This window comes from Schistocerca americana, chromosome 1 (assembly GCF_021461395.2).
Source record: "Schistocerca americana isolate TAMUIC-IGC-003095 chromosome 1, iqSchAmer2.1, whole genome shotgun sequence".
Classification (NCBI taxonomy): Eukaryota; Metazoa; Arthropoda; class Insecta; order Orthoptera; family Acrididae; genus Schistocerca; species Schistocerca americana.
The window spans coordinates 189,436,716-189,464,110 of NC_060119.1; the positions used below are offsets into that span (position 1 = coordinate 189,436,716).

At 44.3% G+C, this 27,395-nt stretch overlaps 1 protein-coding gene across 1 annotated transcript in view; it reads right to left on the reverse strand.

The window, feature by feature from the left end:
- LOC124621215 (putative phospholipase B-like 2) overlaps positions 1-26,481 on the reverse strand; it is a 168,390-nt gene extending 141,909 nt beyond the window's left edge. The window contains exon 1 of the mRNA XM_047147125.1: positions 26,181-26,481. Within this exon, the coding sequence (XP_047003081.1) occupies positions 26,181-26,383 (203 nt within the window). The 5' untranslated portion in view covers positions 26,384-26,481. The remainder of the gene's footprint in view (positions 1-26,180) is intronic.
- Positions 26,482-27,395: the final 914 nt, after the last annotated feature.

A 27,395-nucleotide genomic window follows, 5' to 3' on the forward strand; every position in this document is an offset into this window, starting at 1 on the left:
AGCTCATCCACGAAGAAAATGGCTTATAAGGCGCTCGTTACAATAGAGAGATGATCCAACGAAGAGCGGCGCGTTTCGTCACGCGATCGTTTAGTCTTACCCAGATGTTCAACAAACCCCATTGGCAGACGTTACAAGACAGGCGTTGAGCATCACGGAGAGGTTTACTATTGAAATTTCGAGAGAGCACTTTGCGGGAAGATTCGGACAACGTATTACTTCCTCCCGCATAAAAGTCGCGTAATGACCACGACGAGGAAATTCGAGAAATTTGATCCAGTACAGAGGCTCCCCGACAATCATTCATCCCCACGCCGCAGGTGGAACAGGGTAGGGGGCATCAGTTAGTGGTACCACCATTAGGTGGCTTGCGGAGTATGATGTGTACGTAGGTGTAAATTGAAGGAGCTACTGTGTTTGGAGGTACATATGACAACATCGTGACTGAAGATGCCCGGTTTCTTGGCGTATCAACGAGGTATGACCAGCATATTTACAGCCGAGTAACACGGCGTAAGAGCAACGGTCGTAAAAAGATCCTTCCGAACAGGATCACGGACGAGTGTGACGCCTTATCAGCGACAGACTGTTTCAAATGCTGCTGTCAGTGAACGCAGATAGGTCTCAAGCAGTTTCCCAGCGAACTCTGCTAAGGGAATGGCATGCAATGGCCACTGGGAGTGTGGTACCTCGCGACAGGACACTGCTCATAGCGACACGAAGTTGCACGTCTTACACGGGCCAAATAACACAGACTACACATTAGTGTGGAGGCATGTAATACGGCCCTACGAGTGGCTACTCTGCCTCTTTTCAAATCAAGCAAGGCGCGGGGTGCACTTAGCCCGCAATGTATGGAAGGTGCAGTTCAGGCCGGATGTGGTTCCGCGATGTTTTATTGGTGTTTTTCGTACCACGAATAGGACGTATCATTCAGGTTACCGTAAACATCAATCAGCACTCTTATTTCAACGTTCTCGTAGATCAAGTGTTGTTGAATAAGTTGTGCACATTCCAGTCTTCAAGTTTACGGCAGTCGTGACCACAGGCCTGCGCACAAACATTCCTGGTTTGCCGAACACTCAGATGCTCTATAGCATCTTGACTTAGCCACTAAATCACCCGATCTTAATCCGATGCAAACTGTCTGGGACTGTTTGGAACAGCGGTGGAAACGTGACAATCAATGTCGTCGCAATTTGGTGGCTTTAGTGTATCTAATCATCAACGAGGGTCTTCAGCTCGATATGGGAAACCTGAAGAAATTCATATTCTCTCTCTTCCTCGCCGAATTGAAGTCATTATTAAGGATAGGTCTCCTGCGTTATCCCGTGTGCTTATGTATTAGCAGTACCGGAAAGTAATGCTTTGTTTGTATACATTAAATTGAAACGGATAAATTGTTGACTAGTTTTTATTGTTAATAAGTGATGCAATCACCCCTGATGTGCAAATTTTCAATGCCGTATCGATAAAAAATTAATTAGTATTTCAGGAAAATTTCTGGAGATGGTATTTTGCACCTCATCCAAAGTTTAACATTTTTTGCCACTGAGAAAATGCTGTAGTGATCGGCATGAATGGAAACCCGAAGGCTCCGAAGCCTAGCATTGTGGGTGAGGCAATACCTCCCACTCCAACTCAATTTTTTTCCAGGGCTTATCTTGGGCAGTCTGGTCTTTCATTATCTTGTTGAAGAATAACATCTTTTCCGTTGACACTCGCTGAGCACTTTTCAATTAAAAATGGATTTATCTACCCTGTTGTTCACAGTAAAGGTCTGCATTCTCAGTCTGTCCAGGTTTCAGCACTTCAAAATGAACAACTTCACGAATACTCCACCAAACACACAAAAGCGCCTTTCTAGAGTGAAAATCTTGCTTCCTGGCTATACATTTCGGAGAGAGCCACTGCCTTTTACGCTCTGAATTATCAAAGCCGACCCATTTTTCCATCTCTAGTGATCTGCACTGTGCCGCTGAAGCAATAAGTTACATGTGGTGGACCGATTGCTTTGTTTTTCCTTACTAATTTGAAGCAAACGCTCTATGATGGTAGACCAAAGCTAATTAAGATTCTTTGACGGTTCCTCGATTGTCTGACACGAATTTGCTCCCATTTATGCCTTTAGAATGTCACTGTCTGAAGTTTTTGGTCGTACTTCAAAATGGTTCAAATGGCTCTGAGCACTATGGGACTTAACTTCTGAGGTCATCAGTCCCCTAGAACTTAGAAATACTAAACCTAACTAACCTAAGGACATCACACACATCCATGCCCGAGGCAGGATTCGAAACTGCGACTGTAGCGGTCGCGCGGGTCCAGACTGTAGCGCCTGGAACCGCTCGGCCACCTCGGCCGGCTTTTGGTCGTACTGAACGATACGAGTCGGAAAAAAGAAAATTATCAGATTTGAACTAAGAAAACCACATTTGCATTTATGATCTTTGATAAACATAGCAAATGTTATTGTTAGCGACTGTTACGTTACTAACACCGTGAAACTTAAAATAGCATATGAGGCCGGATATGTACCTCTCCTGGTATTTGGTTGCCAATGCAAAAAAGAAAATATATAGGGCCTAGTTCTTTACGAGTAAACAAATCATTCTAACATTAAAATGTCTTTGGCACGATTTTTAAGTACACAATGAGCTGATAAATGACTAACGCCGACATGCGCAGAAACATTTACTTTCCAGTCCTAATATATGTATCAAACTGCGTCTACATAGGACCATTCCATTCAGGTGCTTACCTTTTATTGACAGTGGTGTATCAGCCTCGTACAACAAATAGTTTTCGTCTCACAGTAGGATTTTCAGACAGTAAATTACCCATGAGTATTTGCAAATACCGCGGTCACCTTCGAGCCTGTACACTTCGTTTACGTATTCGCAAATACAAAGAAGCCAGAAGGTACAAGACAGTGTAACCGTAAAGGACACGTAGAAACACTAAGAATAAAATACCTGCATTCATTTGAGATGGACATAGCGAACAGAGCTGTGTTTTGCGAGACAATCGCTTTTAAAAGCCTAAACATTGCAACTGATTCAAATTCTTATTCTATAGAATAGAACACGCAAGCACAGCCATAGACAAGCCTAGAAAATGGAAAATAGCACACATACATCTACATCTATACTCCACAAAACCACCTTACGTCGAGCAATTGGTGTGGAGAAAACGGCTTTCGGTAAGTGTTTGTATAATTCTGTTTTCCTCTGATTTTACCGTTTCTGTCATTTCGCGTGTTGTATGCGGCAGGACGTCATACTGCGTTGGCTAACTAACTCTTCCTGGAAAGTGCGTTCTCGTAATTGCATGTGTGACGCAAAACGCATGTCTGTTGTTGAGTTTCAGTGGGTGTGTGAAGCTCTCCCGCTTACTAAACTAACCGATGACGTAACGTGCTTATCTTCTTTGTATCTTCTGTCTCCTTTATTAATAAAGGCCCAAACAATCATGAAACATTCAGGAATTTATCGAACAAAGGTTCTGCAAGTTGCTTCTTCCGTGTAAGTACATGATACCGGATAATAGTATACAACTTGAGGGCTATAATAATCAATAGCTCGGCATTCAGGATGACATGGTCGCAATAGTAAAACATCAAGCAAGGAATGGTTTTACCGTTCACATGATGCCTGTCGGAAATTAATCATCATAAGATATCCTGGAGGCTTTAATTTTCATATCATATCAGTGACACCCTCACCCCTATTGCGCGATAACACGAAACGGGCTGCCCTTCTTTGCACTTTTTCGATGTCCTCCTTCAGTCCTACCTGGTAAGGATCCCATACCGCGCAGCAATATTCCAGCAGAGGACGGACAAGTGTAAAGTAGGCTGTCTCTTTAGTGGGTTTGTCGCATCATCTAAGTGTTCTGCCAACAAAGCGCAGTCTGTTTCGCCTTCCCCACAATATTATCTATGTGGTCTTCCCAATTTAAGTTGCTCGTAATTGTAATTCCTAGGTATTTAGCCGAATTTGTGCGATTTATCGTATACCCAAAATTTATCACATTTCTTTTAGTACCCATGTGGATGACCTCGCACTTTTCTTTGTTTAGTGCCAATTCCCACTTTTCGCACCATACAGAAATTCTCTGTAGATCATTTTGTAATTGGAATTGATCGCCTGGTGATTTTACTAGACGGTAAATTACAACGTTATCTGCAAACAATCTAACGGGACTGCACATATTACCACCTATATCATGTAAATCAGAAACAGCAGAGGGTCTATGACACTACCTTGCGGAACGCCAGATATGGAATCGATCTGAGATCCCTTGTCGACAGCACTCATTACTTCACGGGAATAAAGAGCTAGCAGTGTTGCACAAGAACGATATTTTCTGAATCAGTGTTGGTTATGTATCAATAAGTCATTTTCTTCAAGGTGATTCATAATGTTCGAGTACAGTATATGCTCCAAAATCCTAATGCAAATTACCGAGCGAGGTGGCGCAGTGGTAGGACACTGGACTCGCATTCGGGAGGACGACGGTTCAATCCCGCGTCCGGCCATCCTGATTTAGGTTTTCCGTGATTTCCCTAAATCGCTCCAGGCAAATGTCGGGATGGTTCCTTTCAAAGGGCACGGCCGACTTCCTTCCCCGCCCTTCCCTAATTCGAATAGACCGATGACCTCGCTGTCTGGTCTCCTTCCCCAACCAACCAACCAACCTAATGCAAATTGAGGTCAGTGATATGAGTGCTTTATTCAATGGGTTACTCCTATTTCCTTTTTTTAATATTGGTGTAACCCGTGCTACTTTCCAGTCTTTAGGAATAGACCTTTCGTCAAGTGAGCGGTTGTATATGATTGCTAAGAAAGGCGCTATTGTGTCTGCATACTCTGAAAGGAACCTGATTGGTATATCATGTGGACCGGAAGCCTTGTCTTTCTGAACTGATTTGAGTTTCATCTAGGACAGCGCGGGATGGCAGTTCATCGCTGAACATAATACGACGCCATTAATCAGCAGTCCATGCTTCCAGGTCACGGCACAACTCCAAACGAAACCGTTTGTGTTGTGATGGTGATGGCACCCTGTGTGTGGGACGGTATTTTCCTAGTCCAGCTGCTGCTGGGTTGCAACCAATGGTACGGTATATGCAGAATGTAGCAGGCCTTCCCTTAGCTATCCCCGTATGGCATGTGCAGGTGTGGAAGTTTTTCAGTGTGCTTATCATGGTGATCCTCCCTTGAGGTGGCCAGACATGATCAATCGGAACATTGACGACGGGTGTGCGTACCCTCACTCTCCGCATAGACCAATATTGAGCCACTGTCACACCGTAATGCTTCACAATCCGGATACTACACAAATCAACCTGCAATGTGGTCCCTTTTTCACTAACGCTGTCTCATACCGGTAACTAGCCTCACCACTTCCCAACAGTGATCATTCAACGTGTGACGCTGTTCATGTCTCTTCTACACTGAAGAAACAAACTGACACACCTACCTAATATCGTGTACGGCACCCAGAAGTGCCGCAGCACCATGTGGCATGGACACGAATAATGCCTGAAGTAGACCTGGAGGGAATCAACACCATTAATCCTGCAAGGCTGTCCATAACTCCATAAAGAACGAGGGGTCAGATCTCTCTTCTGAACGGCGTGTTGCAAGACACCCACATATATGCTCAATGACGTTCATATCTGGGGAGTTTGGTGGCCAGCGGAAGTGTTTAAACTCAGAAGTGTGTTCCTGGAGCCACTCTGTAGCAATTCTGGACGTGTAGGGTGTCGCATCGTCTTGCTGGAATAGCCCAAATCCGTCGGAATGCACAATGGACATGAATGGTTTCAGGCGATCAGGCAAGGCGCTTACGTACATATCACCTGTCAGTGTCGTATCTAGATGTATCAGGGGGCCCATATCACTCCCACTGCACACGTCCCACACCACCAGAGAGCCTCCACCAGCTTGAACAGTCTCCTGCTGACATGCAGAGTCCACGAATTTATGAGGTTGCCTCCACACTCTTACACGTTCATCCGCTCGATACAATTTGAAACGAGACTCGTCCGACCAGACAGTTTGTTTCCAGTCATCAACAGTCCAGGCCCAGGCGAGGCATAGAGCTTTGTTGTCAAGGGTACAGGAGTGTCCCTTCGGCTACAAATACCCATATCGATTATGTTTCGTTGAATGGTTCTCACGCTGATACTTGTCGGTGGCCCATCATTGCAATCTGCAGCAATTTGCGGAAGCGTTGCACTTCTGTCACGCTGAACGATTCTCTTCAGTTGTCGTCGGTCTCGTTCTTGTAGGAACTTTTCCCGGCCGCAGCGATGTCTGAGATCTGACTTGTAGCGGATTCCTGATATTCACTGTACACTCTTGAAATGGTCGTACGGGAAAATCCCCACTTCATCGCTACCTCGGAGATGCTGTGTCCCATCGCTCGTGCGCCGACTATTACACCACGTTCAGACACACTCAAATCTTGATAGCCTGCCATTGAAGCAGCAGCAACCGATCTAACAACTGTAACAGAAACTTGTACAGGCGTTGCCAACCGCAGCGCCATATTCTAGTTGTTTACATATCTCTGTATTTAAATGCGCATGCCTCCACCAGTGTCTTTGGCGCTTCAGTGTATATTCCTCCCTCAGTCTCCCGCGATAATTTTTACCTCCACATTTCCCTCCAATCCTAAATTGGTGATCCTAGATGTCTCAGAATGTGTCCTATTAAACGATAGCTTCTTTTAGTCAGGTTGTGCGATACATTTCTGTCTTCTCCAATTCTATTCAGTACCTCCTCACTAGTTATTCGATCTGAGCATATAATCTTTACCATTCTACTGTAGTAGCACATCTTAAAAGTTTCTCGTCTCGTCTTGTCCAAACTGTGTATGCTCCACATTTCACCTTCGTGTAAAACTACATTCCAGAAGAATGCTTTCAGAAAACTTTATATTCTACGCTGATAAATCTTTTTTATGAAATTTATTTCCTACTATAGCCAATCTGCATTATATGCCGTCTACCGCGGCCATCTTTTCTTATTTTACTTCCCAAAATAGCAAAACGTATGTACAACGTGTAATTTGTTATTGCCTGATATAATTGGCTCAGAGTCACCTGATTTAATTTGACTACATTTCATTACTCGTGTTTTACCTTTATTGATGTTTGTTTTGTAAGCTCTTTTCCAGGTACGACCCATTCCATTCAAGCCCGTTGCTGTCTGATAGAATTGTACTGTCATGATGAACAACAAAATGGCGGCTTCTTTCAACAGCTACTATAGTCACTTTCAGATAAGGTTGTTACTTTCGGAACTCCCTGTCGTTCAGCCCAGTTTTGTAATCAAACACTACACCGCTGTTCAAAGTCAATCCCCTTATCTAGCAAGAGGTGGAAAACATTAGTACGTCTACGTGTGTACAGAGTGGCAAGTAACCGCCTTGTAAGGTGGTTGCCAGGGTATGCTGTGATGGAAAATAAGTGTTAAGAAGAAAAAAATCCATACTTTGCGCCGTTCCCAAGTTAATTAGCATTGAAATTAACCAAGCAGGCCATTGCGCGCGCCAATTCGGGCGGCCAGCAAGAGACCGTGTCGGCAGGCGTTCTTCGTTTGGTTCCCTTAAACCGAACAAGAGAGCGATACAAAAGATAGAGACTTGTCTAAGGCCGTCTCGCGCGCTATCATCTAAGCTATGAGACTGACAGACACTAATTGTACGAGGGTGAGTCAAACGAAAACCTTCAATTTGTAATAACAAATCGAAATTTCGCGCCGTTATCCTGTAAGTTGGTAAGCGTGCTACGAACAGCGTGCAGAATGGTCTGTAGGGGGCAGCATAGTGCAGATGCGCACATACCGTCGCAGTATCAGTATAAAGACGGCCGTCCCACTTGCGACTTGCACCAGGGAAGAACAGCCGGCCGGCCGGAGTGGCCGCGTGGTTCTAGGCGCTACAGTCTGGAGCCGAGCGACCGCTACGGTCGCAGGTTCAAATTCTGCCTCGGGCATGGATGTGTGTGATGTCCTTAGGTTAGTTTGGTTTAGGTAGTTCTAAGTTCTAGGGGACTGATGACCTCAGAAGTTAAGTCGCATAGTGCTCAGAGCCATTTGAACCATTTTTGAAGAACAACGTTCTGTTATTCAGTTTTTGCGTAGTGAAGGAATGAAACCTATTGAAATTCATCGACGAATGTAGGTTCAGTACGGTGATGCATGCTTGTCACAGCAGCAAGTCTACGAATGGAGTAGGAAGTTCGCAAATGATGTGACTTCAGTGGAAGATGCTCCTCGTCCAAGTCAGGCATAACGATTTGTGACTTCACAGAACATTGCAACATTTGAAGCCATAGTGAAGGAAAGCCGCCGAGTGACACTGAATGACATTGCAGCATGTTTACAGATTAGTCACGGATCAGCACACCACATTGCGCATGATGTGCTCCAGTTCCACAAAGTGTCTGCAAGATGGGTTCCGCGGCAGCTGACTCCTGAAATGCGAGAACAACGTGTTGATGCTTGTGAAGACCTCCTTCGGCGCTTTGAACGAGAAGGTGACGGCTTCCTTGCTAGAATCGTTACTGGCGACGAAACCTGGGTTCACTTCCACCAACCGGAAACGAAGACAGCGAGCAACCCAGACCTTGCCCCAAGTGATTCCCATATGTATGTACCACTCAAAGACGCAATGGGAGGAAAGAAGTTCCGTTCTGATGAAGAGGTACGCCACGCGGTGAATGAGTGGTTGTGCAGACTACCAAAAGAATTGTTTTCTAAAGAAATTTATGCACTTTGTAAGCGCTGGAGGACTTGCATTGAGCGTGTGGGAGATTATGTTGGAAAGTGAAACAGCTTTGTGCCACTTCTGCACAATAAATAATATTTAAAAAAATATTTAAGGTTTTCATTTTACTCACCCTCCTATCTGGCGGGCCGCTTGAATTTGCGCGCGCAACGACCTGACTGGCTGACTTCAAGGCTTATTAGTTCGGAAACGGCGCAACGTAACGAATTTTTTCTGAACAATTATTTCTCAGCGTAACGTACCCTATAACACCCTTACAAGCCTTTCAGACTGTTTCTCAGCACCCTGTATACGACAAAGAAACAAGGGTTCTGGATGCGAGGCCGTGCGGTTAAAGGCGCTGCAGTCTGGAACCGCAAGACCGCTACGGCCGCAGGTTCGAATCCTGCCTCGGGCATGGATGTTTGTGATGTCCTTAGGTTAGTTAGGTTTAACTAGTTCTAAGTTCTAGGGGACTAATGACCTCAGCAGTTGAGTCCCATAGTGCTCAGAGCCATTTGAACCATTTTTTTTCTGGATGCGAACATTAAGTGAGAGGAGTAGTGTTGGATACGCACAGGTCAGAGAACTACTGCTGACAGTAGTAGCAGCAAGAGCGACTTCGGCAGATGACTCGGCAAGCGTACCTGTTAATGGCAGCCGTCGCGGCTTGCATAACCTGGCGAGCTCTGCGCTCCGTTACACGCTATCATCACCTAGCCTGAGTCGAACTACAGCTGTGTAAGAGCGCCGGCCAAAGGGCTTCATACTTTGTGCTCTCCATTTCGTGTTCAGACAAGAAAGGAAGTGACATCAAGAAGTAAAAGAAAATATTGTACGAGGCCGTGCCGAAAAATAATGCTTCTGAATTTTTACGTGAAAACTCTTTAAGCTTTTTAAATAAAACAAACGTTGTTAACATTCTGTATGTTTATTCTTCATGTCTGCATCATTATTTCTCAACACAGTCACCCTGGCGACAAACATTTCTCCCACCCACAGACCAGTTTGTTGATGCTGTCAACTACAGAACATTTCTCTCTGTTGACAAGGCCACAACGCCGGCCGTTGTCGCCGAGTGGTTCCAGGCGCTTCAGTCTGGAACCGCGCGACCACTACGGTCGCAGGTTATAATCCTGCCTCGGGCATGGATGTGTGTGATGTCCTTGGGTTAGGCTTAAGTAGTTCTAAGTTCTAGGGGACTGATGACCTCAGATGTTAAGTCCCATAGTGCTCAGAGCCATTTGAACCATTTTGAGGGCCACAACCTCACCTCCGCTTGCATCGCTTCATTACTAAGGGAAATTCTAGAAGATAGTCTTTGTCTGGAAACAAACGAAAATCGGATGGAGCCAAGCGGGTCTGTATGGAGGATAATCGATCGAAGTGAATCCAAGACGTCGGTTTCTTACAGATGTCTTATCGCTCGTGTGTGGTTGGGATTGTCATGCTCAAGGAGAGCATACTCTGTGTTTGGACGAACTCTTCGAATTCGAAATTCGAGTACAGCTCACTGTTTCTCACGCACCGACGTAGTTACGTTACACATCGTCATGTTACACGCTACATTTCAGAGTCCTCTAGCAGCAGAGGTCTGTAAATATGTAAACATTAAGAATAAAGATGTAGAAAGTTAATAACGCTTGTTTTATTTAAGCAGCGTTAAGAGTTCGCGCAAATTATGAGGTTTTACTTTTCAGCTCGCCCTAATTAACTTAACAAAGTACTTTTTTAGCCTAGTTTCTGAAACAAGCCTAAAAAAGTATTTCGTCTAGTTAATTCATTAAATTATCCAATGTGTCATCGAGAACCCACAGTTGCCTCAAACAAAAGAAAATACACTACTGGCCATTGAAATTGCTACACCACGAAGATGACGTGCTACAGACGCGAAATTTAACCGACAGGAAGAAGATGCTGTGATATGCAAATGATTAGCTTTTCAGAGCATTCACACAAGGTTGGCGCCGTTGGCGACACCTTCAACGTGCTGACATGAGGAAAGTTTCCAACCGATTTCTCATACACAAACAGCAGTTGAGCGGTGTTGCCTGGTGAAACGTTGTTATGATGTCTCGTGTAAGGATGAGAAATGCGTACCATCACGTTTCCGACTTTGATAAAGGTCGGATTGGAGCCTATCGCGATTTCGGTTTATCGTATCGTGACACTGCTGCTTGCGTTGGTCGAGATCCAATGACTGTTAGCAGAATATGGAATCGGTGGGTTCAGCAGGGTAAATGGAACGCCGTGCTGGATCCCAATGGCCTCGTATCACTAGCAGTCGAGATGACAGGCATTTTATCCGCATGGCTGTAACGGATCGTGCAGCCACGTCTCGATCCCCGAGTCAACAGATGGGGATATTTGCAAGACGACAACCATCTGCACGAACAGTTCGACGACGTTTGCAGCAGCATGGACTATCAGCTCGGAGACCGTGGCTGCGGTTACCCTTGACGCTGCATCACAGACAGGAGCTCCTGCGATGGTGTACTCAACGACGAACTTGGGTGCACGAATGGCAAAACGTCATTTTTTCGGATTAATCCAGGTTCTGTTTACAGCATCATTATGGTCGCATCCGTGTTTGGCGACATCGCCGTGAGCGCACATTGGAAGCGTGTATTCGTCATCGCCATACTGGCGTATCATTACATTTCAGATGTGTTACGACCCGTGGCTCTACCCTTCATTCGATCCCTGCGAAACCCTATATTTCAGCAGGATAACGCAAGACTGCATGTTTCAGGTCCTGTACGGGATTTTCTGGATACCGAAAATGTTCGACTGCTGCCCTCGCCAGCACATTCTCCAGATCTCTCAACAATTGAAAACGTCTGGTCAATGGTGGCCGAGCAACTGGCTCGTCACATTCAGCCAGTCACTACTCTTGATGAACTGTGGTATCGTGTTGAAGCTGCATGGGCAGCTGTACCTCTACACGCCATCCAAGCTCTGTTTGACTCAATGCCCAGGCGTATCAAGGCCGTTATTACAGCTAGAGATGGTTGTTCTGGGTACTGATTTCTCAGGACCTATGCACCCAAATTACGTGAAAATGTCATCACATGTCAGTTCTAATATAATATATTTGTTGAATGAATAATCGTTTATCATCTGCATTTCTTCTTGGTGTAGCAATTTTAATGGCCAGTAGTGTACTTTCCAAATTCGCTCCCACATCACTTCATTACAGCGGATGTTCCAGATTCCTGGAGAAGAACACGATGAACTGTTTCACAGGTAGTGCTAGAAACGGCGAAAGTTCCTCTGTACGATTTCAAAATTATAGTTTGATTTGGACATTGACAGGCTGATAGGTGAACTGATTCTACTTCATTTTCACTTATGGTTTACTAGTTCATTCCACTGGCATGTAATAACGCGCCTTGAGATGCTATAGAAATCGACAAATTAAATACTGCGTTGTCCGCTTTTCCAGCTGAGTGGTCAGCGCGTCTGACACCCATGCAGAAGAATCGTGCCAAGTTCCCGATATAACCAGGAGTATTACATTGCTAGGAGGGCTGTACAGGGGTGCACTCAGTCTCGCGATGCCAGTTCAGAAATATGGCTCCGCATGGCAGTGGGTGACATGGTGACCGGTCGCTTGTCTTCAGGGTCTGATGGAGTTTAGTTTATATAGAACATTACCCACCCCTGCAAGACAATGTAATTCACAATATCAGCAATGCGGCATCGTTTGCTTGGACACGCTGCTACGGATGGTATACCTTACATGTGAACTATGAGAGCACTCCTTGAGCAGAAACATAAGTGTTATTTTCAGTGTAAAGAAACATACATTATTACAGACTTACTACGTGAAGTAACGCATTGCTTGCCGGCATTTACGTTGCCGCTCACACACGTGTCCAAATATGAAAGTATTTCTCCCAGCAGGACGTTAAATTTCGAGTTATCAGGAAGATAATCTGCATGTCTCTGTACTGTATGTGGTCTATTTTAAAATCTTGTCACCCTGCAGGAAATTGAGTAACAACTAGAAATTGCACCACTATTCCCGAAATCCATTACATGCAATCAGAACTTAGTAGCGAGTCCAGACAGCACACTCATTTCTAAGACTTAAAACTCAATGGCACTTATCGTACGTAATCCAGTGGAAAGAAGTAATTTACCTAATTTACCATATTGCAGATGTTCATACGTTGAAATAGTACATATTATTCTTCTAAGAATTATTAGAGTATACTTCCATACTGGAGATCAGTTTTGGGAAGAGTTTGTATAAGCAATTCAATTTATTTTAGTACTTTGCTCCTGACTGACAAATTATCCGCAGAAAGAGGAAACGACTGCTAGATACCGATCTCGAGGAAGATCGGTTTGGTTTCCAGGGAAATGTAGATACACACAAAGCACTGCGAAGCCTACGACTTATCTTAGGTTAGGTTGAAGACACACAAGCTCACGTTTATAGCATTTGTAGGTTTGTAAAAAGCTTTTGACAGTATTCACTGGAGCACAGTTTCGGAATTTTAAAGTAATAAGGAACAAAATACAATAAGCGAAAGAAAGATTACCTACAATTTGTGCAGAAAGCATACGGCAGATTTAAAAGTCGCTAACGAGGAGATACTGAGTCAAACTGGAGAGGAAAGAAATTTAAGCTGAAAACTGACTTAATGAAGGGATCGGTTGATAGGACACGTCCTGAGGCATGAAGGAATCATCAGTGTGTTAACGGAAGAATTGGAGCTAAAAGGCTGACCAAGTAAGCAAGTTCAAATGTATATAGGGTGCCATAGTTAAGTAGATTCCAGAATAATTGCACACCCACACCAGTGCAGAGCGCTGCGTCAAACCAGACTGCAGACTTCCTGATGGAAAGATGTACACTTCTGTCTTCTATAGCTTGTGAATGCCCCTCCGTTGTTGTACGTATAGCTGAAATTTAGAGGGACAACTTACGTTTTTCGCTGCAGAATACTGATTTTTATGGGTTATCTTCAGTCATCTGCATCTTTCACAGTCATGTTTTCCCAAGAGTTGAATGACTTTTCTTTTTATAGTCAGTGTCTATATTTGAGTATCAAGGTGGCTCAGGTTGGAGTTCAGTTGTTTCTACTTCGCGAGCAAGTTCTATTTGTCGTGTAGTTTCCTTGGCACTGCCATTGTTTCTTGTAGTGTTCAACTTCATCTCTGATAGTCATACCCCTGACATCCATTTGGTGTATAATCTTAGAACATACTCTGAGCTCGAACATAATGAGGTATATCTAACAAAACTACCTCCTCCGTACCAACAAGCATAGATTTCGAAAGCGTTGATCATGTGAAACCCAAGTTACACTTTTCTCACATGACATCGTGAAAGCCATGAATGAAGGCAGTCAGGTAGATGCAGTATTCTCGATTTGGTGGGTTGGTTTAAAGGCGAGAGAAGGTACCAAACCACGAGGTCATCGGTCCCTTATTCCTAATAAAAACGATGCCACAAATGTGAGAATAAAACGGACGAAATATATAACACAAAACGAAAAGAAAGGAAAAACGACAAAAACGAAGGGAAGGCAATGAACACTAAAAGGAACAAAAGAGGACAAGAAAACAGAGAGACGCTAGAAACAGAAGAGAGTAAAACATGAAAGCAGATTACAGTGGCTGGCCAACCACGAGAATAAAAAGGGAAAGCCAGCGACTCTGCTACACATCAAAACCTCCACCCTAAAAGCACTAGGGTGGAGGACAGAGAGGGACAAATGGACATGCGCTAAAACCTACATAGAAGTATAAAACCTACTCTCACGGATAAAACGTAGAACCAAAGCTGCTGTGGCAGCATTGTCGCCCAACACCGAAGGCAGGGTGCTGGGAAAGTTAAAAGTCTGCCGCAGAGCGGCTAAAAGTGGGCAGTCCAACAAGAGGTGGGCGACTGTCATTTGGGACCCACAGCGACACTGAGGTGGGTCCTCGCGGGCCGGCAAGTGTGGCCAAGCGGTTCTAGGCGCTTCGGTCTGGAACCGCGCGACCGTTACGGTCGCAGGTTCGAATCCTGCCTCGGGCATGGATGTGTGTGATGTCCTTAGGTTAGTTAGGTTTAAGCAGTTCTAAGTCTAGGGGACTGATGACCTCAGATATTAAGTCCCATAGTGCTCAGAGCAATTTGAACCATTTTGGATCCTCGCGACGGAGTAGGTAACCATGCGTCAGCCACGTATGGCCAACGCGGAGCCGGCACAGGACAACTGATTCCCTGCGAGACGCCTGCGTGGAAGATTTCCACACATTCATAGTCTCCTTAATGACACGCAGTTTGTTGTGCGTGCTCTTATGCCATTCCGTCTCCCAAAGCCGGAAAACCCTGCGGTGTAAGACAGAACGTAGGTCAGCTTCGGGGTTGCCTATCTCCAGAAGCGGTTTCCGCGTCGCCTGTTTGGCCAGCCTGTCGGCAAGTTCGTTGACGGGGATTCGGACGTGTCCTGGGGTCCATACAAACACCACAGAACGACGGGGCTGTTCCAGGGCATAGATGGACTTCTGAAAGGACGCTACCAGTGGGTGGGGAGGGTAGCACTGGTCGATAACTCGTAGGCTGCTCAATGAGTCAGTACACAGGAGAAATGACTCGCTAGGGCATGAGCGGATGTATTCAGGAGCACGAGAGATGGCCCCCAGGTCTGCAGTGAAAACACTGCAGCCAACTGGCAAGGAGTGCTGCTCAATATGCCCTCCATGAACAATTCTAGATTTCCGAAAAGCATTTACTATGATTAGTTATGTAGATAATTGCGGCCCAATGTGCAAAGGCGGCTAAAAAGCGGTTTTCGCGGTTTGCTGTGTAAGTACAGTAACTTTTGAACCATTGGATAGAGATAATAGATAACGATACCGCAAAAAGTTTGGACGTTGCGCGAGAATATCATCTTAGAAACATATGGTAAGAATTTCAACGATCTACTATGAATAGGAATTATAGAAGTAGCAATCTCTACAATTGGTACTTTTCGTACCCAAAAATCACGGTTTTTATGGATTTTCTCAGGAACCTCTCATGAAAAAATTGTGCTTGTACATATTGTAGTGGCGTGGCAAGACAGCCAAGCCACTCGGAGGTAGCCGAAAGGCACGCGTTAAGCTCACGCAGATTGGCGTGAGGTCTGGAACAAGGTAAAGTAATTATCCTATAAAGAAAAGAACGTAGTTCTTGGAATACTTAACTTTAATCCACAATTGGAGAACATGGCTCTTGTTAGACATTATTACACTGAATATAAACTGGTAATGGCGCCTTGCTAGGTCGTAGCAAATGACGTAGCTGAAGGCTAAGCTAACTATCGTCTCGGCAAATGAGAGCGTATTGGTCAGTGTAGCTTCGCTAGCAAAGTCGGCTGTACAACTCGTGAGTGCTAGTAAGTCTCTCTAGACCTGCCGTGTGGCGGCGCTCGGTCTGCAATCACTGACAGTGGCGACACGCGGGTCCGACGTATACTAATGGACCGCGGCCGATTTAAAGGCTACCACCTAGCAAGTGTGGTGTCTGGCGGTGACACCACACATATCGCCTAGACTATACCTAATACAATAGAATCATACGATTTGCTCAATTTGCCTGAGCTGGAGGAAATGTGTCATGTGTAAATCCTGTACTGTAGGATAGTATACAGTACGCCCTTTCTTCAGATTGTTACACAAGCGGTCGCGAGGTCAACGGCTATCCAAAACACATGACCCATTATTTCAGTGATCAATCCGAGGTATGATCCCCTAACAAAAACACTTCATGGAATATAACTGGTACCACGCTCTCGCGTGTACGGACCAGTAGCCGACAATCTTGTACTGCAGATGCTACCTGATAAAGCTTTCATGTACACAGAGAATAGGAGAGGTCCTATTATGCTTCCGTGGTGTATACTCGATACTCCTTCACTCTGTTGAACCTTCACCGTACAGTAAACGTACTGAGTTCTGTTTGTAAAAAAAAAACTTCGAGCCAATCTTAAGTCAGTGAAGAAACCACAGTATCTCTCCAACGGAATAAGGGGAGGTTCTGAACTGACGGTCTTGTCCGATTTTTATAAAGGTCCTTATTACACACATCGAAAAGTCTTGCACCACCCTGGTTCCCAGAATTCGGGAAGATCGACGTTGGCTGTCGATATTGTATCACAGACACTGACTGTTCAGAAATGTCACTAAACCGCCCAAAGATGTAAACAACCATGCACGAACAGCGCCTATTAGACGGAGGGAGTCCGACAGCCTATCAGTTCCAGTCATTCCACCAGGAAGGAGGTACACGGGTCGTTTTGTCTGTAGTTCAACCATGCCTAAACGGGCAATACCGCGATTCGATCGCGTCCGCATTGTTACTTTGTGCCAGGAACGGCTCTCAACAAAGGAAGTGTCCAGACGTCTCGGAGTCAATCAAAGCGATGTTGTTCGGACATGGAGGAGATACAGAGAGACAGGAACTGTCGAAGACATGCCTCGCTCAGGTCGCCCAAGGGCTACTACTGCAGTGGATGACCGCTACCTACGGATTATGTCTCGGAGGAACCCTGACAGCAACTCCACTATGTTGAATAATGCTTTCCGTGCAGCCACAGGACGTCGTGTTACGACTCAAACTGTGCGCAATGGGCAGCATGATGCTTAACTTCAACCCCAACGTCCATGGCGAGGTCCATCTTTGCAACCACAGCACCACGCAGCGCGGTACAGATGGGCCCAACAACATGCCGAATGGATCGCTCAGGATTGGCATCACTTTCTCTTCACCGCTGAGTGTCGCATATGCCTTCAACCAGACAATCGTCTGAGACGTGTTTGGAGGCAACCCGGTCAGTCTGAACGCCTTAGACTCCCTGTCCAGCAAGTGCAGCAAGATGGACGTTCCCTGCTGTTTTCGGGCGACATTATGTGGGGCCGACTTACGCCACTGGTGGTCATGGAAGGCGCCTTAGCGGCTGTACGATACGTGAATGCCATCCTCCAACCGATAGTGCAACCATATCGGCAGCATATTGGCGAGGCATTCATTCGTCTTCATGGACGACGATTCGCGCTCCCATCGTGCACATCTTATGAACGCCTTCCTTTAGGATAACGACACCGCTCGATTAGAGTGGCCAGCATGTTTTTCAGACATGAACCCTATCGAACATACCTGGGATAGATTGAAAGTGCTGTTTATGGACGACGTGACGCACCAACCACTCTGACGGATCTACGCCGAATTGTCGTTGAGAAATGGCACAATCTGGACCAACACTGCCTTGACGAACGTGTGGATAGTATGCCACGACGAATACAGGCATGCATCAGTGCTACTGGGTATTAAGGGTATATTTAAGCTTAGGGACTGATGACCTTAGCAGTTAAGTCCCATAAGATTTCGCACACATTTCAACATTTTTTTGGTCTCGCTGTACGGTGGTATAACATGCAATGTATGTTTTCATGAGCAATAAAAAGGGTGGAAATGATGTTTATGTTGCTCTCTATTCCAATTTTCTATACAGCTTCCGGAACTCTCGGAACCGAGGTGATGCAAAACTTTTTTTGATGTGTGTATTGTGAAAACTGAAAGTGGATGGGGGAGACACTGAAGGGAAAGGATTATTGATACCAGCTACACCGGGACTTTATGCAGAATCAGTGGCAACGAATGAATGAATGTGTGTGTGTGTGTGTGTGTGTGTGTGTGTGTGTGTGTGTGTGTGTGTGTTTGTGTGTGTTGGACAGGGATTCGAACCCGGGCTCTAGGCAGTTGCGTTAAGCAAAGCGCCACCCAGACACTTTATCGCAACTGCGCCGACAAACTCCGTACGCATTCATATAAATTCGCATCGATCGTCTAGGAAAATAAAACCTTGACTTTAACCACAAGCTGCCTTCAGGTGTGTGTACAGCACAATGGACCGTCTACAGCAGGAATACGCAGACCGCGGTTCCCTTGCAGCCCTCCATTGTTCCGTCGCGCACCAGGAAAGGGCGGACTCTTGTAAAACTCAGTTCTTTTGTGAAAACACTGTTGTAAGCATATTTGTTCAATAAAATGCATATTACTGACAAATGATGTGAACTAACGACATTTTCTTGCTGTCTTTACGTATATTGCGCGCAGAATAACGTAACTAGTAGATGCGCAACCGGCAGGGCACGCATGGGGAAGGGCGAGCGGTTATGGGTAGGCGCTGTCGGGGAATGCTGAACGCTGGATGGGACGTGCCGTTCTAAGCTTTCCCTCAGGTTGTTTGTAAATATTACGTGGTGCATCTCCTCGCCCACAGTTGCACGGTGACAATTCAAAATGATCTACTGTCGCCTCTACTTTGGTCACTATCTAAAAAGAATTCCGCTGAAAATACAACAAATCATCGATTTATTTTCGCCTGACTTCTTAACCATTTGTAATATTCAGAGAAGCGTCTTGAGTGGTGACTTGAGTAAAACCTACATTTATCTTGTTGCGATGTTAAAATTTTCTTCTTTTGCCAAAACGTAGAGGAGTTAACACAATGTCGCCTCACTAACATGGTATGCAGACGCAATTGTGAGAGAATTCTTAAGCCACTTTAAAAGTGAGGAACTCAGGAAAAATAAGGTCAATAGCCTATGAACAAGCACATCCTCAGTAGAAAAATAAACGTGTAATGTCTTCACTTTTGCTGTTGCGAGACCCACAGCATCTCACGTTTCACCAGTTATTGGCTCTGAGCACTATGGGACTTAACATCTGAGGTCATCAGTCCCCTAGAACTTAGAACTACTTAAACCTAACTAACCTAGGACATCACACACATCCATGCCCGAGGCAGGATTCGAACCTGCGACCATAGTAGTCGCGCGGTTCCGGACTGAAGCGCCTAGAACCGCTCGGCCACAGCGGCCGGCTCACCAGTTATTTATGGCTCTTAAAAATTACATTCTTTCATCGAAAAAGCTTGTACTAAATGGAATAACACAGTAGGTAATGTGTGTGCTACATTAGATCAATTTTCTCTAGATTGGTGGTAGATAGGTACCTCCACACACGACCACAGAAAAATTAAAAAAAAAAAAATGGTTCAAATGGCTCTGAGCACTATGGGACTAAACTTCTGAGGTCATCAGTCCCCTAGACCTAAAACTACTTAAACCTAACTAACCTAAGGACATCACACACATTCATGCCCGAGGCAGGATTCGAAGCTGCGAACGCAGCAGCAGCGCGGTTCCCGACTGAAGCGCTTAGAACCGCTCGGCCACCCCGCCCGGCGAAAAATTCAATGTGTTATCTAAAGCAACCTATTATGTAATATGCACCAAACGCAAAATAATAGTGATCCCTATTTTTCATTACAAACTTTTTCGAAAATTGTGCAGTGTCTTACTTATATGCAAATATCACAATAACTACAGCCATTAACGAATTGATGGGCACGTCATCATGAAGCTGACATATATATCTATAAGTAAAGCAAAAAATGACTTTCTGTAAAATCGTTTGAGAAAGACTGCAGGGAGAGCGCCGACAACCGGCCGAAAGCGGGTAAACGCTGTCTGCCCATCTTTCCGAACCAACGAGTGAAAATGCCCAGCTCTTCGGAAGAAAATTGGTCACTGCACACCGGCCATGTATGCTGTGCGGACTCATATTCACTGCGAGCCGCCTGCGGCTGGTCTAAAGGTTGTCAATGAAAGTCTAGAAAGAGGCAACTAATATCAGACAAGATTTTGTATGAAGTTTATAGACTATGAGAAAGCGTTTCACTCTGTCACAAGAAAATCTGTGCTAGCAGAACTTGAGAACCGAGGATACAATCTGTTTACGTCAGTTTGCTGCATAATCTACATCTACGTGCATCTACATCGATACTCTGCGAATCACATTCAAGTGACTGGCAGAGGGTTCATCAAACCACCTTCACAATTCTCTATTATTCCAATCTCGTATAGCGCCCGGAAAGAATGAATACCTATATATTTCGTACGAGCTCTGATTTCTCTTATTTTATCGTGGTGATCGTTCCTCCCTATGTAGGTCGGTGTCAACAAGATATTTTCGCATTCGGAGGAGAAAGTTGGTGATTGGAATTTCTTGAGAACATTCCGTCGCAATTAAAAACGCCTTTCTTTTAATGATGTCCAGCCCAAATCCTGTATCTTTTCTATGACTCTCTCCCATATTTCGCGATAATACAAAACGTACTACCTTTCTTTGAACTTTTTCGATGTACTCCGTCAGTCCTATCTGGTAAGGATCCCACACCGCGCACCAGTATTCTAAAAGAGGACGGACAAGCGTTGTGTAGGTAGTCTCCTTAGTAGGTCTGTTACATTTTCTAAGTGTCCTGCCAATAAAACGCAGTCTTTGGTTAGCCTTCCCCACAACATTTTCTATGTGTTCCTTCCAATTTAAGTTGTTCGCAATTGTAATACCTAGGAATTTAGTTGAATTCACGTCTTTTAGATTAGACTGATTTATCGTGTAACCGAAGTTTAACGAGTTCCGTTTAGCACTCATGTGGATGACCCCACACTTTTCGTTATTTAGGGTCAACTGACAATTTCCGCACCATTCAGATATTTCTTCTAAACCGTTTTGCAGTTTGTTTTGATCTTCTGATAACTTTATTAGTCGATAAACCACAGCGTCATCTGCAAACAACCGAAGACGACTGCTCAGGTTGTCTCCCAAATCGTTTATATAGATAAGGAACAGCAAAGGGCGTATAACGCTACCTTGGGGAACGCCAGAAATCACTTCTGTTTCACTCGATGACCTTCCGTCAATTACTACGAACTGTGACCTCTCTGACAGGAAATCACAAATCCAGTCACATAACTGAGACGATATTCCATAAGCACGCAATTTCACTACGAGCCGCTTGTGTGGTACAGCGTCAAAAGCCTTCCGAAAATCCATACATACGGAATCTGTCTGAAATCCCTTGTCAATAGCACTCAACACTTCATGTGAATCAAGAGCTAGTTGTGTTTCACAGGAACGGTGTTTTCTAAACCCATGTTGACTGTGTGTCAATAGACCGTTTTCTTCGAGGTAATTCATAATGTTCGAGCACAATATATGTTCTAAAATCCTGCTGCATATCGACATTAACGATATGGGCCTGTAATTTAGTGGATTACTCGTACTACCTTTCTTGAATACTGGTGTGACCTGTGCAGCTTTCCTGTCTTTGGGTACGGATCTTTCGTCGAGCGAACGCTTGTATATGATTGTTAAGTATGGAGCTAATGCATCAGCATACTCCGAAAGGAACCTAATTGGTATACAGTCTGGACTAGAAGACTTGTTTTTATTAAGTCATTTAAGTTGCTTCACTACTCCGAGGATATTTACTTCTACGTTACTCATGTTAGCAGCTGTTCTCGATTCGAATTCTGGAATATTTACTTCGTCTTCTTTTGTGAAGGCATTTCGGAAGGCTGTGTGTTAATAACACTGCTTTGGCAGCACTGTCTTCGATAGTATCTCCATTGCAATTGCGCAGAGAAGGTATTGGGGGTTGGGTTGGGTTGTTTGGGGGAAGAGACCAAACAAAGAGATCATCGGTCTCATCGGATTAGGGAAGGATGGGGAAGGAAGGCAGCTGTGCCCTTTCAAAGGAACCATCCCAGAATTTGCCTGGAGCGATTTAGGGAAATCACGGAAAATCTAAATCAGGATGGCCGGACGCGGGATTCAACCGTCGTCCTCCCGAATGCGAGTCCAGTGTGCTACCATTGCGCCACCTCGCATTGGCATTGATTGTTTCTTGCCGCTAACATACTTCACATACGACCAGAATCTCTTTGAATTTTCTGCCAGGTTTCGAGACATAGTTCCGTTGTGGAACCTGTTATAGGCACCTCGCATTGAAGTCCGCGCTAAATTTCGAGCTTCTGTAGAAGATCGCCAAACTTGGGAATTTTGCGTCTGTTTAAATTTGGCATGTTTGTTTCGTTCTCTCTGCAACAGCGTTCTAACCCGTTTTGTGTACCAAGGAGGATCGTCGTTTGTTAATTTATTTGGTATACATCTCTCAATTGCTGCCAATACTATTTCTTTGAATTTAAGCCACATCCGGTCTACACTTATATTATTAATTTGGAATAATATGTACAACAAGGCTACAGTTTCCAGTGGACTACATCCAGAGAATGAAAAATGATGAGTTGAGGAAAGAGTCAGACAAAGGAAATGTATTTTACCAAAACAATTTCCTGCAGTCTTGGAAAAGGTCTACAAAGGTCTTAAACTCGTATGAAAGAAGAACCTTCATAAATTGAGGTTATCTAAACAACTTTCGATGTTTACTTTGCATGCAGTCGAACTTCAGGAAGAAATGAACAGGAAAAGTGTAACACTAAGCCTGAAAATTAATTAAAATTACATGGCAACAGAGGCTCAACTATGAACACATGTGGCGTCACTGTTGGCCATGTACAATCAATATGCTAATAGGGGAATAGTAAAGATTAACAATGAAATTAACAAAAAGTCGATGAATTTGTGTACTCTGGTCAAAGTAAAAAATACGTGGATGTACAATTAAAGAAATAGGGTACAAATGATCTGAAGATAGTTTGAGAAACTATATTCGAAAGTAAATACTCAAATTGTCTTAAATGGAAAGTCTTCAACGACCAGTCTATACCACCACTACTAACAAACGTGAAATATGGATGTTAAATGCACAAACATTTCAAAAGTTGATGGCTGCCCGACAAGTACGGAATGGAAATATGCATTTTGGGCATAACCAGAAGGCACACAATCAAATGGATAAGAGGAAAGACAGGAGTAGAAGGAGACAGTGACCGACACTGAACTGAAATGGAAACTGTGTTGCATTCCTCGTGATAAGACAATATCTAGAGGATGAACTAAAGAAAGATATGTTGAAAACATAAAGAAACAGGCCAGAAATCTTCCATGCAAAAATCTAAAGATCATAATACAGATAAACCTAGAAACATCTATATCCGCAATAGGTGATAAATGGCTGGTGACAAGCATCAGTGTCATTATCAAGCTGCACTGGCGTTATGAAATCGCAATGTTTCTATTTTTATGTAATTCCTACAGCAAACCGCTAATGCTGTTTATTTGGTGATGATATAAATGAAGCTCATGAAACAAAGTTTTAATGTTGCTAGAAAACGGTAAAAAATAACTTCTTGTTACGAGAAATACTGAAACGATTGATGCACAGCTGTATGTGGCGGAAAATAGTGCACATTAAGATAGGGTAACACTTGCCCAGATTCTTCAGCATTACTGAAAGGAAAAGGGAATACTTATAAATATATATCACAGGGGTGGACAAAAATATGGAAACGCCAAAAACACAACGCTTTGTCATGCCCAATACGGTGTAGGAAAATTGTTGGCACTCAAAATAGTTTCCAGTCGTCTCGGATTGGATAAATAAAGACTCTGTATGGTTCAAATGGCTCTGAGCACTATGGGACTTAACTTCTAAGGTCATCAGTCGCCTAGAACTTAGAACTACTTAAACCTAACTAACCTAAGGGCATCACACACATCCATGCCCGAGGCAGGATTCGAACCTACGACCGTAGCGGTCGCGCGGTTCCAGACTGTAGCGCCTAGAACCGCTCGGCCACTCCGGCCACACCGAGCGAGGTGGCGCAGTGGTTAGCACACTGGACTCGCATTCGGGAGGACGACGGTTCAATCCCGTCTCCAGCCATCCTGATTTAGGTTTTCCGTGATTTCCCTAAATCGTTTCAGGCAAATGCCGGGATGGTTTCTTTGAAAGGGCACGGCCGATTTCCTTCCCAATCCTTCCCTAACCCGAGCTTGCGCTACCACCACTCCGGCCGGCAATCTGTATGGGTTCCAAAAGAAACTTAAACCATTCTACCTACAAAATAGTGGCAAGTTCAGATAACGATTGTGAAGGTGGATAGCGATCAAGCACCCTCTTCTCTAAACTAGGCAACAGAGGCTCAACTATGTTCACATGTGGCGTCACTGTTGGCCATGGGAGTTGTTGTGGTCTTCAGTCCTGAGACTGGTTTGATGCAGCTCTCCATGCTACTCTATCCTGTGCAAGCTGCTTCATCTCCCAGTACCTACTGCAACCTACATCCTTCTGAATCTGCTTAGTGTATTCATCTCTTGGTCTCCCTCTACGATTTTTACCCTCCACGCTGCCTCCAATACTAATGGGAGATGGGACAGTTAATCCTCGTGCTCACAAAACGAGTCCTCGACGATGCGAGATGTGTGAAAAGGGCCCTTGTCATGCAGCACATCACTGGGAAACAAACATTGTACCATGGGAATGAACCAGATCAGTCAAATTGCTCACATAATCCTTGGCGGTAATGCTGCATTGCAGAGTAACCATGAGGCCATGGAAAACATGCCGCCTAAATCATCACTGAACCCTGCCATGCTTCATCTTTGTGCGTAAACGTAATCAGAAGGTGAGAACTATTGGAAACAAGACACGTCCTATCAAAATACTTTTCTCCACTGCTCCATAGTCCTGGTTTATGGCTTCGGCACCACGTTTTCCAGCTACAGGTATTTTCATTACTGATGAGTAGTTTTGAAATTACAGCTCGTCCTGCAGTTCCCTGCTTATGAGCTCCTTTCGTCTTGTTTTGGTGCTGACTGAGTTCGAGAGTGCGACATTCAGTTCCGCACTGACTTTTGCAGCTGTCTTCCTCTTTTATTTGTCGCCGCAATCCTTTTCAACGACCGTCCGTCACGATCACACTACACACACATTTTCGCGTTGTGACTTAGCGGATGTTTTTTTTTTTCCTTCATTTTCCCTATATGCCGTATAAATCTTCCATACGGTGCGTCTTGAAACACCAAACACTTCGGCTGAATTCACTCGTCTCCGACAAAACGCACTCATAACTACACGAAACGCGCCCTGACCATGACCGACACTTTTAACTTATTGAGAACATTGCGAAGTTGCAGTTTATGGTCAAATACAACAGCGCAACCTGCAAACTCGACTAGCATCTGCGTTCATGTTCAGGCATGTAGCTCCAGCGGTGTTACCATATTTTTGCCCAAATCCTGTATATTGAAGATTGCTCCGGTCACTCACGATAAAATTTAATAACGTTACAGACAGCAAAAGTCCGAATAAACGAACAAATTTTGCGAAGCAGCAAATATAATCCTGTTGGAATGTTGAATTCTTCGGCAGTCTTTGCTAAGTTATGTTATTACTACGCACTTCACTGGCGTCACAAATACTGAACGATTGATTATCTTAGGTAAATAAATCTGACAGGGCCCTAAAACCAGGAAACTTGTTGGGAAGGTAAGGACACCATATAGAAAACAAATCAGCAGTAAAAATATTTCACAGTACTGTGTTATCAAAGTATTTATGAGGTACAAGAATGATCAATTGATGTTAGATTGCAAACAGCAGACTTACCCTGTCTTGTTGATAGTGTTGTCATAGGTTGCTCTGAGTGTGTAATGCCTGGGAGGTGAACTATCCCGTTGCACGTGACCACTGCTGTCATGGTAATGCAACACTACCTTGTTCTCAGATTGGGGATCCCATGTCGCATACACAACAACTGGGTCCGCTCTCACTGAAATTACAACAGTCGCGAACAGTAGAAAAAGCCACATCTTCAGTACGACCTTCCTCGAACTGCAGCAGCGCAGCTAATGACAGCAGCTGGTGTCCCATACACCCTTTACCGGCTTCACGGTTAGTGGCTGAACCACGAATCCTGCGCATGCGCACGATGTAGAAAATCGTGAGATGGCAGCACTGTTCTCCAGTGCCTGATTCGTCAACACGGAGTCTCATGCGTCTACGCTTTGCTAGATCTATTTAAAGGCAATTCTAAGTGCCTGTCAAGGAACGAAACGTTGAAACTTTCCACTATGCGTTTCAGATTGCTTCGCAAAGATCTTTAAGGGTACGGAACATTACCGTCAAGGTTTTTCGGGAAGAAATGTGTTGTTGACGATGTCTGCTACCATGAGAAGCATTCCCTCATGTTATATTGCATCTATACTCTGCAAACCACTTCGGTTTCAGTTCGCTTGAAGATGATTGCTTAAATATCTCTGTGCAGTTGTAATTAATCTTGTCCTCGCGGCCCTTATGGGAGCGATATACATATAAGAGCTTAATATTGTTTACTGAAACATTCTAAACGACACCGGATCTACGATGTTTCCGAACGAGGGCAAAAACTTGGTAGTGGTGCCCCCACCATCCCTCTCGAACGTTTGAGATAGGACGTCAATAATTTTTAAAAAAATCGATTTTTCAAAAATATATTCATTTTGTAGCGCATATCTTTCTCAAGAGTTTGATGTATGAAAAATATATATTCGAGGAAATGCAAAACATTTTACGAGTATTTGGTATTAAGTGTGCCAAAGTGCAGTGCCATGCCTCATCACGCAGCATTCTTCTGTGGCGTCACTGTATTTCACTCTGTGGAATTCAAGCGCGTACATTTTGTAATGGAAGCCATCAAACGATGTTGTGATAATAAATAAATTCAAAAAAACACATATTCAAGACAGTAGAAATTAAAACGTTCTGTGGCGCCTCTCCTGCTCCCAGTCGGACGATTTGACATCCTATCCTCCCTTTTAAAAAATGTCACAGTTAATACTGTGT